Source organism: Mytilus edulis, chromosome 1 (assembly GCF_963676685.1).
Source record: "Mytilus edulis chromosome 1, xbMytEdul2.2, whole genome shotgun sequence".
NCBI classification, from domain to species: domain Eukaryota; kingdom Metazoa; phylum Mollusca; class Bivalvia; order Mytilida; family Mytilidae; genus Mytilus; species Mytilus edulis.
This window is the reverse complement of record NC_092344.1, coordinates 6,832,682-6,846,963: the sequence shown is the minus strand read 5'-3', so window position 1 is coordinate 6,846,963 and position 14,282 is coordinate 6,832,682. Positions and strand designations below refer to the sequence as shown.

At 31.3% G+C, this 14,282-nt stretch overlaps 1 protein-coding gene across 5 annotated transcripts in view; it reads left to right on the top strand.

Annotated features, from left to right (window-relative positions):
• The window catches only part of LOC139510395 (inactive rhomboid protein 2-like), a 30,677-nt gene extending 20,100 nt beyond the window's left edge, over positions 1–10,577 (top strand). For all 5 annotated transcript variants that reach the window (XM_071296983.1, XM_071296998.1, XM_071296993.1 and 2 more), the window contains 5 exons: positions 2,389–2,455; positions 2,761–2,952; positions 3,570–3,670; positions 4,157–4,310; positions 7,141–10,577. In XM_071296983.1, coding sequence (XP_071153084.1) covers positions 2,389–2,455; positions 2,761–2,952; positions 3,570–3,670; positions 4,157–4,310; positions 7,141–7,608 — 982 coding nt within the window. In that variant the 3' untranslated portion in view covers positions 7,609–10,577. The remainder of the gene's footprint in view (positions 1–2,388; positions 2,456–2,760; positions 2,953–3,569; positions 3,671–4,156; positions 4,311–7,140) is intronic.
• Positions 10,578–14,282: the final 3,705 nt, after the last annotated feature.

Sequence of the window (14,282 nt, the reverse complement as noted above, 5' to 3'; positions counted from 1 at the left end):
GATTTTGGGTGTTATGGTCCCGAAGGTTTAGGAATAAGGGGCCCAAAGGAGCCAAAAACAAGCATTTATCTAATTTCAGGACAATAAGTTGTGTATAAGTATTTCAGTTGCTCTGAAATTGTACCACAATGTTTAGTACCATAAGTAGAAGGTTGGGATTTGTTTTAATGGTAATTGGGCAAACAGTCTAGGAATTAAGGGGCCAAAACAAGCATGTTTCTAGTTTCCAGAAACAATAACTTGTGTTTAACTGTATGGATCTCTCTGACATTGTACCACAAGCTTCCATATGACAAAGGGAAGGCTGGGGTTCAGTGTGGGATTAATTTCCCCGAACATGTAGGAATTAGGGACCATAAAAGGGTAAAAAAGAAGCATTTTTCTAGTTTACAGACAATAACTTGTGTTTAAGTGTATGGATCTCTCTGAAATTATACAAGGTTTCTTACTAGAAAGGAGAGGCTGGAATCGAGTTTTTGGGTTCTTGCTCCAAGGGGGGTTTCAAAAAGTTGGGGTCAAAAAAAGGGGCCCAAATAAGCATTTTTGTAGTTTTTAGTCAATAACTTGTGTTAAAGTTTGTAAATCTCTGAAATTATACCACAAGTTTCCATACAACAAAGGGATTGTTTTTAGGGGGGGGGGGGGGGGGGGTAATAGCTCAAATCATTTCGTAAATAGGGGCAAAAAGGCTAAAAAACAAGGGGTTTTCTGGCAATTTTGACAATTTAAAAGCAGTGTAAGGGAGGTAATCCCAATTCCATTTAAAGAATACTGTTATCTTCAGATGGTAAGACTACAGCTGTATTTTTTTTAGAAGGTGCTATTAATTAATATTAATTATAACCTTGACTGGATGTCATTTTATATTTTAAATTTTATGATGTATTTAAATGAGTAGTTATTGTTGCAAACTCCATTCGAAATTTGAATTGAGATTATTTTTGGAATAAGGGAAAGGGGAGGTGAAAACAAATTGGAGAAAAGGGGGGGGGGGGGGGTTTACAATTTTTCTCATTTCAGAAATTAAAAAGAAAATTTCTTCAAATGTTTTCTTTAGAGGGGATAAATATTCAACAGCAAAGTGAATTGCTCAAAAGCAAAAAAAATAAATATGTAAGTTCATTAGACCACATTCATTCTGTGTCAGAAACCTATGCTATGTCAACTATTTAATCACAATCCAAATTCAGAGCTGTATCTTGAATGTTGTGTCCATACTTGCCTCAACTGTTCAGGGTTCAACCTCTGCAGTTGTATAAAGCTGCGCCCTGCGGAGCATCTGGTTAGTCTGCTTACTTCGATGTCAAAGGGGAATTTAGGTTTGCACTCTGTCTGTCTGTCTGTCCATCCGTCAGTCCGGCAAATCAGTTTTCTACAATTTTTTTTGTGATGCTTGAAGATATTAACTTGATATTTGTTGTATAGTTTACACCATGACAAGTAAAAAATAAAGATATAATTTTGTTCCAATACAAGGAATTTTTATCCAGTAGGGGACTATGTATTGCCATGCAATACTCACAGAATGCTTGTTCATTTCAAGAAGGATCTGATCTTTGAATGCTATCTATATATTATTTTATTCAGAATATTAATATATTTGGAGGACAGTTGTAGGATAATGATTTTCATATGGAACACATATGCACAGTAGAATATTATTACACAAAATTGTGAGAGAAGTTAATCTTTAATGTGGAATAAGGGTTAAACTTTCAAAATTTCATCGGAGGTTAATAAAATATATCAGATTAATTATTATACCCCACACAACAAAGTTTCGGAGAGTATCATGTTTTTGACCAGTCCATCCGTCCATCAGTCTGACAGTATGTTAGTCCTTTTCTTGTCATTGCAACTCCTCTGATGATGAGCATATCGACAGTAAATTACGATTCTTTTTTTTTTAGGAGTTACATGTATACCCATTAACATGATTAACTTAGTATTTTGGTCAAAACATACTTCTGCAACAGATTTTCATCGCAATCTCTGAAACCACACAACAGAATTTCATGAAATTTTGTATATCAGAAGGACATAGTATGTAGAAGTGCATATCGACAGGAAATTACTATTGATTTTTTTTCTAGGAGTTATGAAGTTAATGAGTACATAACATGTTAATATGCATATCCACAAGAATTTTTTTAGCAGTTGACTTTTTTAGCGTTATTTTAGAGTTATGAGTCTTTGAACTTAGGAATCTGGTGAGATTTTGTTTGTCTGGTGTCAATGTGGGGGCGTTGGGGCGTGGGGTATGTGAGCGTGCTCTCAAAGGTTCTTTAATTTGAATATGAGTTATAAATTAGCACTGATTATTGGCTACACTGTTGCAATCTTCTTTGAATTTGTGTTTCTTTACATGTGACTTTGTTTATGTTACAGATACTGTAAGAAACCATCCTCCATTCCACCATTTGAATGGAATAAGAATGATATGACAGAATGGCCAGTAAGTTGACCTCTTGCCAAATTACACACACTTTATATTGGTGATTCTAATGAATTTCTATATAGAAACATATATATTACATTTTATTTTAGATCAAACTTTCCTCATCAATATCTTTCATTTCTATTCTGCAATTTTGCATTCAGTATGATGTAAACATTCAAATTTTCTTCAATAAAAAGTTATTTTTAAATGAGACAGTATTCATGACTAACTTATGTTGAACTTTTTTCTATCAATAATAGATTTGTTAATAAAATTTGATCTTTTATGCTTTGGGATTGAATTAACTTGTCTTTTTTCAGTTATGTTTAGACACAAGAAAACCAGGGTACAATCGTTCTGGAATCATTAATCAAACTGACAGACACATGACATGTGATATGTTAGGGCGGCCATGTTGTCATGGTATACAAGGAGAATGTATGATAACAACGAGAGAACATTGTGACTTCCTCAGAGGATACTACCATGACGAAGCTTTCCTGTGTTCTCAGGTATGGAACAAGTTTAAAGAGGTTCTTTTTATCTTTTCTAATGTAGAATTCTATAAATGTTTTGTACGTAAAAAAAATAAATATAAAATTTCCTGGAATAAAGATGCATCTAGGGAAGAAAAGCATTATCCCAAAAGTATGGGCGGACTTTGACCTTCAGTGTATGCTTTATTGGTGTGTATACAGTTTAATATAAACATTGTTAAGATATCACATATTTAGTTTTGATCCTTTCAAACTGAATTTATAAAAATGGTGAAAGGTAATACATCATTTATGTGTTCATTTTATTTATGAGTTCATAACTTTTGAAAGGAAAGAATATAAATAAACAATCACTTTAGAAATATAAAGATGTGGTATGATTGCCAATTTTCGTGGTAACCAATTTTTCGTGGATGAAGGAAAACTTGCATATTCGTGGATATTTAATTTCGTGGTTTTGATGAAGTCTGCATAAAAACCTATAGAAAATTCGTCATTCGTTGAACATTTAACTTTGTGGTTTTCCTGTACTAACGAAATCCAAGAAAGTTGGTATCCAACAAATAATAATGAATCCACAGTAGTAAAAATATATTCCATATTTTTTTTACTTGAGAATTTAATTTTTATAGGTGAATTGTTTTGAAGAGGTGTGTGGTATGATACCATTTGTTTATGCTGACCGACCAGATCAGTTTTCTAGAGTTTGGGCATCTAATCTACTTCATGCTGGGTATGTATTTCCTTAATATATTACCTCAAATTATAAATGCTTCTGAAAATTTACCAAGGACTTGATATGTGACCATGCATTATTAAATAACAAGGTAGTCAATGATATTAAACATACAAAGAAAAAGAACGTAGCAGCAATGATCTCTTTGCTATTCAAATACAGAAAAAAATATTTGAGAAAATTTTTTCGATATTCCATCAATCATTACAGTACCGTCAGTATTTAAAATGATTTGTTTTTGCAATTAGAAGTACAATTTTTGTTTCTCTTTCTGAGACTAAAATGCATAGGGTATGAATACTAGAGAAGAATGGAGCTGTCTCTCTATTTGTGGCTGACTAGGATACTGCTTTTAAAACATATGTGCATTGTAGATTTCTCTGTAAAGTATTTGAGATACCGGTAACTAAGTTTTACATATTTTGAGAAGCATAAGGGGAGATTATTTAAATATTGAAAAGAAAATTTATTTTATTATTTCAGATTTCTTCACATGTTGATTAGTTTCTTCTTCCAAATGATTGTTATGGCCAGAGTGGAACAACTGTATGGATCCCTAAGGATTATGTTTATTTATGTTGGTAGTGGTACCATAGGTACTTTAGCTAGCTGTACATTGTTACCCTATCATGTTGAGGTTAGTTTAAACACACAATCAAATTAAAGCCAAATATCCAGAAAGGTTTTTATGCCCCACCTACGATAGTAGAGGGGCATTATGTTTTCTGGTCTGTGCGTTCGTTCGTCCGTCCATTCTTTCGTCCGTCTGTTCCGTTTCAGGTTGAAGTGTTTGTTTGAGGTAGTTTTTGATGAAATTGAAGTCCAACCAACTTGAAACTTGGGACACATGTTCCCTATCATGCCTATAATATGATTTTTCTAATTTGAATGCAAAATTTTAGTTTGTATGCCAATTTCAGTCCACTGAAAATAGAAAATAGTGTACAGTGTAAACCTAACCCTGATAAAACCGAATTTCAGTTTAAACCGAACAATTTTCAAAGTCCCACAAAATTTCCCTATCAATTAACGTTAATCTAACCTGAAAAAGCCGAACCCTGTTAACACCAAATTCCAAACACTTTTTGAAGGCTCGTTAGTAAATATGTATTTAAAAATTACATGTCAAAATCGATCGATACTTATCAAAACAAAAATGTATTTTTAATTATTTGCATGATTTAATTAAACACATAATGACAGAGTATCCCCGAGGGTATTTGAGGTTTAATGAACTGATGAGTTATTATTTCAAACTAATTAGCATGTTTGTGTCTATGTATTCAGTGATCAAATGATTTTTTTGTAAAGAGAAGTTAAACTGGTCAGCTGCCCTATCGCCGAAAAGGACAAAAATGGAACTTTTCCTTTGATCAATTAAATGCACATTATTCAAATATTTACGGTCACAAATTTGTAACTGTCATTCAGTAGCTAAACTGTTTCATTAAATAATAGTTTGAAAGTGTTAAACTGGATTAAGAAGTCGTGCAAAACAAAACTTTTGAATTATATTTACGGGATGCCGGATTCCCTTTAGAGGCCCTATATATATAATTCAGATGCTCCTGAAGACTTCCGTTAGCTAATTATCAACGATGAAGTCCAAGAATAAACTGGACCCCTGCTGTTGTTTCGCTCTTATCTTGTGGCAAAGTATCAAACAGCGGGTGGCCAGTTTAGTCCAGGAACTCATGTGTGCAGATAATTGAAAATGACGATCTCGATTCAACTACGGAATTGATTTGACAGAGACTGAGAATCTGAATTGGTCAATGAATTCACAGATTAGAAAATAATTATAAAAAGCAAAATCGCTCCACGCGGACATCATTGAATGATTAATACCTTTACACAACGAGGAGCGTGATTGACGGAGTGGCGTTTGATTTATATGAAAAAAGGAACAATACGTCTATATTCATCAACCTAGATTTTTACATTTACATCTAAATCATCATGAAAAGAAATTGTCGTCTGTTGTGTCACCTAACGTCCCTTGTCAGTAAGTTCCAAAATTATTTGGTGTCGACTTCCGTTTACCTCTTCAATCCGAACACCTGTGAAAACGGAACAAAAAGCAAAGTCCCATGGGTGTTGGGTTTGGACAGGTTTCACTGTACTATGGAGACATTATTGTTGATTTATGATTTCAGTTGTTATATGCATTATATTTTTGTAACCACATATTTTATTGAATTACTTTAACAAGGTTGGTTCACATGAAGTTTTATAGCCATACTAGATAATAGTTGTATATATAAAAAATACAAAGACGTGTCTGAATAACCACAGAAACAAGCAACATATGGAATATAATTGTAAAACACTCATTAACTAAAGTTTGTGTTCTAGTTGTATATTTATGTCCTGTTTGATGTAAATATTTGTTGAATGTTGCTTTCTTGTACTGCTTATGAAAAAGAAAAAAAGTTTTTTTATTTTGAATATAAGGATTCAAAATTGCTGTTAAGATAGACAGATGTGATTTAGGAGCAAGTAACAGTTTGATCATGTATAGGTGTTATAGATATTTTCAGTAGTTTCAAAATCAAATGGTTCACAAAGGGTGAACTGTCCATTTTATAAGTAACTACAAAAGACCAATACATAGTATAACAAAAAGATGTAATCCAAGTGCTGACATCGCGAAAAGAAATTAGACTAGGGCTATGTTTTACAAAAGGTCATACAATATGAAAGTAGTAAAAATTAGAAAAGTGTGTTATCATATAAATGTTAATAATCATAGGTTCCATGCCTTGTCTTTATGGGCTCAAACCTTCAGACACCAAAACAACTCACAAATGCTTATCAGGATATAAATGGTGTTTTTTAATTTATGAGTGGATCAAAGGAGATGGGGCATTAAGGCCCGGTTTTGGCCCAAGAAAATAAAATGTTTGATAACTGTTTCAGAGTGGCTCATAATGTTTGGAAATGAATTGGGTCAAGAAATGTAAATGAAAAACATAGATTTTTATCTGATGACGTCCCAATTTAGTCATTATAAGAACCATTTTTGCAAAAACGCTGAAAATGCAGAATTTATGCAGTTTTCTATCGTTATTTCCATTGTGGAAACATCCTGCTCAGGCAAGAAACAACAACATAATTACAGAGAAGCTTTATTATAACTATTAACATAATATCACCAAATATATAGTTGTTTCTTGGGTGCACACATACTTACCAAACTAAAACATACTTAAAATTTGATGAAAAACATGGAAAATCAAGATTTTTTTCAAAATATGCAAATTTAGTCATGGTTTGTTGCCATAGTAACTTGTTCAATGTGAAATTTGTTTTTATTTTCTGAATACCTTGTAGCTTAGTCTAGTTTGGACAAATTTATTAATATATGTGATAACTTTTTAAATTGGGGTAATATATGGGCCAAATAAGGGCCTTATTGCCCCTACTCCTTTGTTTATTTTCATTGTAATTTGATTATTTACTTTCAGACTGGACCAGCCGGTGCCCATTTTGGTATCTTGGCCTGCGTATATGTTGACATCATTTATAATATACTAAACAACAGGAAGGATGACAAATCATACTTAAATGCTGGACTGAAATCTAACTTAGCTATTTATAGCCTGGTGCTACTGGTCCTATTTGTATTAGGTCTATTGCCATGGTTAGACAACTGGGCTCATTTATTTGGATTTGTATCAGGGGCTTTGTTATCATTAGTACTTATAAAGGATATACAAATTGAAGAGAAAGGACTGACTAAATTACGTATTATTGTTGTATCATTGGCTTTATTTGTGCTGATGTTTGTTTTACTTATGATTGGGTTTTATGTCGTACCAATTACTGAAGGATCATGGATACAATATTTTAACTGTATTCCATTCGATGATACATTTTGTCACAACATGGATGTTAGCATTACAAGAGGTGCCAGTTACACAAAATATTTATAGATAGTTTCTAATTAAATTTGTTATAATTATAAGATTTCAGAGTTCAATCAGTATAATTGTATTACAATGTATGTACTTAAAATATAGTTTAGATTTATGCAAGTATAATACTGCTTATATCTGATTTAGCTCAAGACTTATTATTGATGCAAAGAGTAGCACTAGATTTTATTAATATAGGATAAGTGTAGGTAAATTTGAAGAGTAGTAATAATTTGTTATTAATAATCATGCATATTAGAATTAATTTACCTTTACTGAGTTATTAAGAAATGATACAGTGATTGTAAGGTCTAAATTTTAAATGAAATTTCAAAACCTAAGTGTTAATCCAATTAAAAAATCATGGACATCATTTTAATGATTGAATTGTTATATTATAAAAACAAATGTATGATCAAGTCAATAGCAGGACTATCTTTATGTTCACAATCATTTTGTGCCGATTTTTCTTGTTTAAAATGTAAATTATGATGGGGTCATATTGTTTTCTACAGATAAAAATCAAGATTTGTTTTAATCTCAGCTTTCATTTTGTGTAAAGTGCAATTTTATATTTATTTACTCATAAATGTAAATGAATTTTGGATATCATGAAACAGATAGATGCTGTATAGTTTGATAAATAGTCCCATTTTGAGAACAGAACATTTTATTTTAAATGACTTTCTTGAAGAAGGAAGAATTGTTTCATATTTTATCACTGTGTTAAAAGATATCTTAAAATGTCTTACATTAGTTTGTGTGGAAGTTTTAGTTTTCTCTCTTATCTGGAGTTGTTGTTGCAATTATTTTCCATTAGTTTGTGTGGCAGTTTTAGTTTTCTCCATTAGATTGTGAGGTTGTGGCAGTTATAGTTTTCAGTTTTATTTTAGATGTTTTCATATTTTTATAACATAATATATTTCATATTCCATTTTTTATATACTTTATGTATTTTCATTGAAGGTGTAGAAATACATTTTACAATCATAAGACAATTTTTGCAAATAGCAGAGTTCCAAGCTCAAAAACATATGCTCAGGAGTAAGATGAAGCATATTCATCAGGCAATTGTTTCTTTATATCTTTATGTTTTTGTTTTTATTTTTGTTATTAATATAAATGTTTAACATTGTTGAAAGGTACTATTGCAAGTATATCTAGTTTATGCTGCAGTTTAGTTTTTAATTATTTATATGCTTTAAGTCACAAAAGTGCTCTTATTTGCTTAAAATGTTCATAGTCTTATTTGTTAATACTAATTATTATAATTCATGTTAAAGTGCCAGATTTTGATTGGTTAATACAAGGAGATAATTTAATATATTGTCTGACTCAGCACAAGATACTTTATTAAATGTTATGCAAACAAACTTTAAAAACAATAAAGAAGACCATGACAACTTTCATCAATAATTGTAAAGACAATTTGCCATCTCACCCTCAGGCCTCCTTGATAGACTATCAACATTAAAATATACATCTTGTTTCATCTATGTTGCTTTTCTGCCATAACAATGTAGATATAATTTATTACTTTGAATTAAAAAATTGAGGACAATAATGTATAATATATTTAATAACACAGAGCTAATATGGTGATAGAGCAGATTTCCAACCTTGGCTAACAATGTTTTCTCAGGGTAACAAGAGGTTGACTTGAAATATGACTGCATAATGATGCCAAATTTGTTCCAGATAGATTGTATATTTAAGATTCTAAGACTCTTAGCTATTTTAAAAAGTATATCTGTATATTTTAAAACTAATGATGATTAATTTATCATTCTGTGTTGTAATTTTGAGCTTTTTGTTGTATTATTGAGTGCCATTTGATTAGTTGCATTGAAGTGCCAATAGTAAATTGTTGGACCTTTTCAGAGCTATGATAAAATTTATTCTATATAATTTGTTACATCAGTTAATTTTGGTTAATAATTTTTAATGAGAATATTTTTTAGCTCAGTTACTTCAAAGGTCTAAATGATCTTTTGTCATCTCATCATGCACATTGCAGACATTACCCATTCATCCTCCATTACATTAAAATCAGTTATTGTATATCTAACAGCCTTGGTTTGGTTTGAAGCCAGGATTTGTTTTTCTCTTGATTGATTTATGACTATTGAACAGTGGTATACTGCTGTGGCCTTTATCAATTAATAGAAATGACCATGATAACTATAGATTAAAAAACACTTATAATCATATTTTTTTTGTGCACCTACATAACTTAACCAGTATTGACATGGTACTATTACTGTATACTTATATCCAGTTATGTTAAATATCCTCAACCTTTAACTATAAATTTTAGAAATTGAAGTTGATAAAAAGTATACTATATGTTTATATCATATTCTGAGTCAGTTCTCAAGGAAAATTTCTTAAGCTGTCATTGTTTATGAACCATAAAGGCTTCCTTTTTCTGAAAGTAGATTTACAGCTTAAGACCAACTATTGCGTTAATAATAAACAAGGCATCTACATTAAATGTATTTGATGACCCCACCGATCAACTAACACAGCAGCACTTACTATTAATAGAACATGTAGTCAACACCCAAATATAATATATTCGCTGTAACCACACATTTATAGTGTCCAAATGTTAGTCATATGGTTTTGATTTAATGTTATTTACCTCATTCACTTTTTTAAATGTTGAAAAAAGTATAAGTTAGCTTCCAATAGTCCTGCCAAAAATTAACATGGCCATTGCCAAGGAAATCATTTTGAGGTTCTTATATCTGATTGGCAAATTAGATACAAATGGCATTCTTAAAATCATTTTTACCCATATATTGGAATTGGGTAGAATTATTTTACCATCTTGTATGTTCAATAGAAAGAGACATCTTTTTGTAAGTGACTATCATTATCATACTTTTTCATAGTTCATATTTTTACATTTTCTACAATTTTACCTTTACCATGCAATATCGAATATGTTTATTTGTATTATAATAAAAAGGAAAGTAAACCTGTATTGTAGTGTTTTAATTTTAGTACGAGTCGGACACAAATTACAGACGTAATAGTCCAGACATTATTTAAAATTTCAATGCATATAGTATAGTAGGATCAATTTTAGCTAGCTATAAAACTGAGTTTAATCCATCTTTTTCTTCATAAGAAAATGCCTGTACCAAGTCAGAAATATGACAGTTGTTTTCCATTCATTTGATTTTGCCATTTATTTAGTGACTTTCCATTTCCTTCAGAGTTCAGTAATTTTGTGATTTTACTTTATACATTGGGTTAAAACAAATTCATGGACATAATTGAGACCAAAAAAAAAGTGTGGTTATCTTTTTTTTTATGTCATGATGGCATGATTTTGAGTTGGAAAGTCAATTATTTTTTCAGATGTATAACCGGTTGTTAATGTATCTTAGTATTTAGTTTGTCCCTAGAAAAGATAGTGAGAAATTGTTAGATCAAAATTGTTCCGCAAAATAAGATCTACAAATAAGAAAACAAGACTAAAACCGTCAAATGACCTATGATGTATGTTCTTGCGTGAGTTTGTTCCGTATTTCAGTGACAGAGTGTTGTCATTTCAGCGATATTTTTTAACATTGTCATAAAGCGGGAGGTTTGGCTAGCCATTAAACCAGGTTCAAACCACCATTTTGTTCTTTAAATGTCCTGTACCAAGTCAGGAATACGGCAGTTGTTATCAAAAAGTTTGTTTATATGTATATTAGCAGGTTGTTTATTTTTGTTCACCTCAGTGTTCCTGTTGTTTGTTTGTTTTCCTCTTATAGTTGATGTGTTTCCCTCGGTGTTAGTTTGTAATCCGGATTTGTTTTATCTCAATCGATTTATTACTTTTGAACAGCGATATAATACTGTTGCCTGTATTTAATTCATCCAACATGTGAAGAATAAACTTGAAATCAGAATTAATAATGCGCCTCATTTGTGTTGAATGCGCTGAGCAAAGTTATAGCTGTGTCTTAGTTATACACACAAAAGAAAGAAAAAAAAACAGAGGATAATAGATATGTAACTAGATATATTATTGTCATTCATTTTGCTAGTTTGCTGAATCGTTGGTGTATACCCAACAACTTCTTTTATACCCAAAATTAACAAAATGCGCATTTTGTTTCAATGTGAAAAGGAAAGCTTTAAGATAGTATTTCAAGGTGGTTCTTTTGTTTTAATAACGTAAAGATATTTCACTGTTATCTTTTTCTCAGAGGGTCAATGCCCCTTCTACGAAAATAGACTTCGTGTACTGTTGAAATTTGCAATTAAATCGGTTAGGGTCAGACAATATGAGTTGACTTTCTTTATCTCCAAATAGTTATCAAAGGTACCAGGATTATAATTTTGTACGCCAGACGCGCGTTTCGTTTACATTAGACGCATCAGTGACGCTCATATCAAAATAGTTATAAAGCCAAACAAGTACAAAGTTGAAGAGCATTGAGGACCCAAAATTCCAAAAAGTTGTGCCAAATACGGCTAAGGTAATCTATTCCCGGGATAAGAAAATCCTTAGTTTCTCGAAAAATTCAAAGTTTTGTACAAAGCATTATAATACCACAATAGTTAATTTTTTTGTTTGGAAAACTGCTTATTTTAATGTTTCCTTTCATAAAAATACTGAACTCAGAGGAAAATAAAATCGGAAAGTCCATAATCACATGGCAAAATCAAATGACTAAACACATCAAAAACAAATGGACAACAACTGTCATATTCCTGACTTGGTACAGGTATTTTCAAATGTAGAAATTGGTGGATTAAACCTGGTTTTATAGCATTAAACCTCTCACTGTGTACGACAGTCAGTCAAACGATATCAGTTCAATACCTTTGGTACTTAAATATGGCCATTATAGTAATAAGACTCGGTAATAGAGATTGATTTAAGTATATTCTAAAATTATTTTAATACACAATATATTACAATTAAGCATATCTTAACTAAGGTTAATCCTAAAATCATTTAATCATGAGGAAAATTGATATTTATTCATAAATGATAGAATTATCTATCCAGTCATTTTTTTTTATAAATATCATTCTTGTCTTTCATTTTTGCTAATGTGCTTTGTCTATATGTCTTTTTGTGCCTCTTTGTTACATATTTGTTCGTTTTATAGTGATTAAGATTATAACACAACGTACCGCTGTGCCCCTATTTTTGATATTTGTACCTGTTATATTTGTTTGTTTTGTTCACACATCGTTGTCAATATAATGACATTAGATGCAACTGTCATACAAGTAAGAGGTTTAGCTAGTTATAAAACCAGGTTTAATCTACCATATTCTACACAAGCAAATGCATGTACCAAGTCAGGAATATGACAGTTGTTATCAATTCGTTTGATGTGTTTGAGCTTTCGATTTTGCCAATCAATTAGGGACTTTTCGTTTTGAATTTTCCTCGGCGTTCGGACTTTTTGTGATATAACTTTTTAAGTGCTGAAATGTCAAATGAGATGTACTGTAGTGACATAAACAGTCATAAGGTTGACATAATGAACCTTAAAGATATATATAAAAAAAAACCGAGAAACACTTATAAACCACATCAACAAACGACAACAACTGAACTTCAGATTCCTGACTAAGGACAGGTGCAAACAATTGCAGTGGGTTTAAACGTTTTATGGAACTATTGACCTCTGTTTTTGAAGGTTACAACCTTTATCAAATTGTTTTATGTTCCCCTTGGTGACAGTAAAGAAATATGTTAATGGCTTTTGGAATCCCATTTGTTTGATGCATCTACTCCAATTTAGTTTTAGGGGAATAAAAAGTAGAATTACAAAAATACTGAACTCCCTGAAAAATTCAAACGGAAAGTCCCTAATCAAATGTCAAAATCAAATTGATAAAACACATCAAACGAATGGACAACAACTGTCATATTCCTGACTTGGTACAGGCATTTTCAAATGCAGAAAATGGTGGATTGAACCTGGATTCATAGCGCTAAACCTCTTACTTGTACGACAGTCGCATCAAATTCCATTATATTTACAACGATGCGTGGAAAAACAGACATAATAGGTAAAATTGTCAAAATAGGGACACAGCAGTCATCACCGTGTCACAATCTCAATTAGAACGAAAACAAACAAATATTTAACAAACAGGCACACAAAAACATCTTTCAAATGAAACCACCACATTCATTGCTTACTTATATATATTTTAAATCAACCCATAAAGAATTGAAATATTTGAAGTCCTGTGACTGAATGGTAAGGCTCACATCAGCTCTAGTGTAGTTCGCGTGTATGACGTCAGAATGTAAACGTCACACAGGAAGAGATATAAAATAAACGACATAAACAATTTGACTTTGTTTAGCAGATGTGTCATTAAAAAACCTGCCATGTGCAATCATTTGAAGCTTATATATTACTCATATTACATGGTTCTGATGCTTTTCATTTTAAAACTTCATTTCTCAAGTTAAATAATGTAACACAAAGGAACCTACAATATAATAAACTTGGAATAAAGAGGCATAGAGGGGAGTCACACAGAATCCAACAAAAGGTAGCCCGACTCTGACATTATTCTATGCTTCCCTGACTAACAGTGAATGAATGAAAATTAAAATAAGTTATTACCAGATATTTTACCAGTATAGCTATGCTTCTACAATTATACACGGGAATCCATGATATTCACCATGTATTATAAAGTAACAAGAAGTT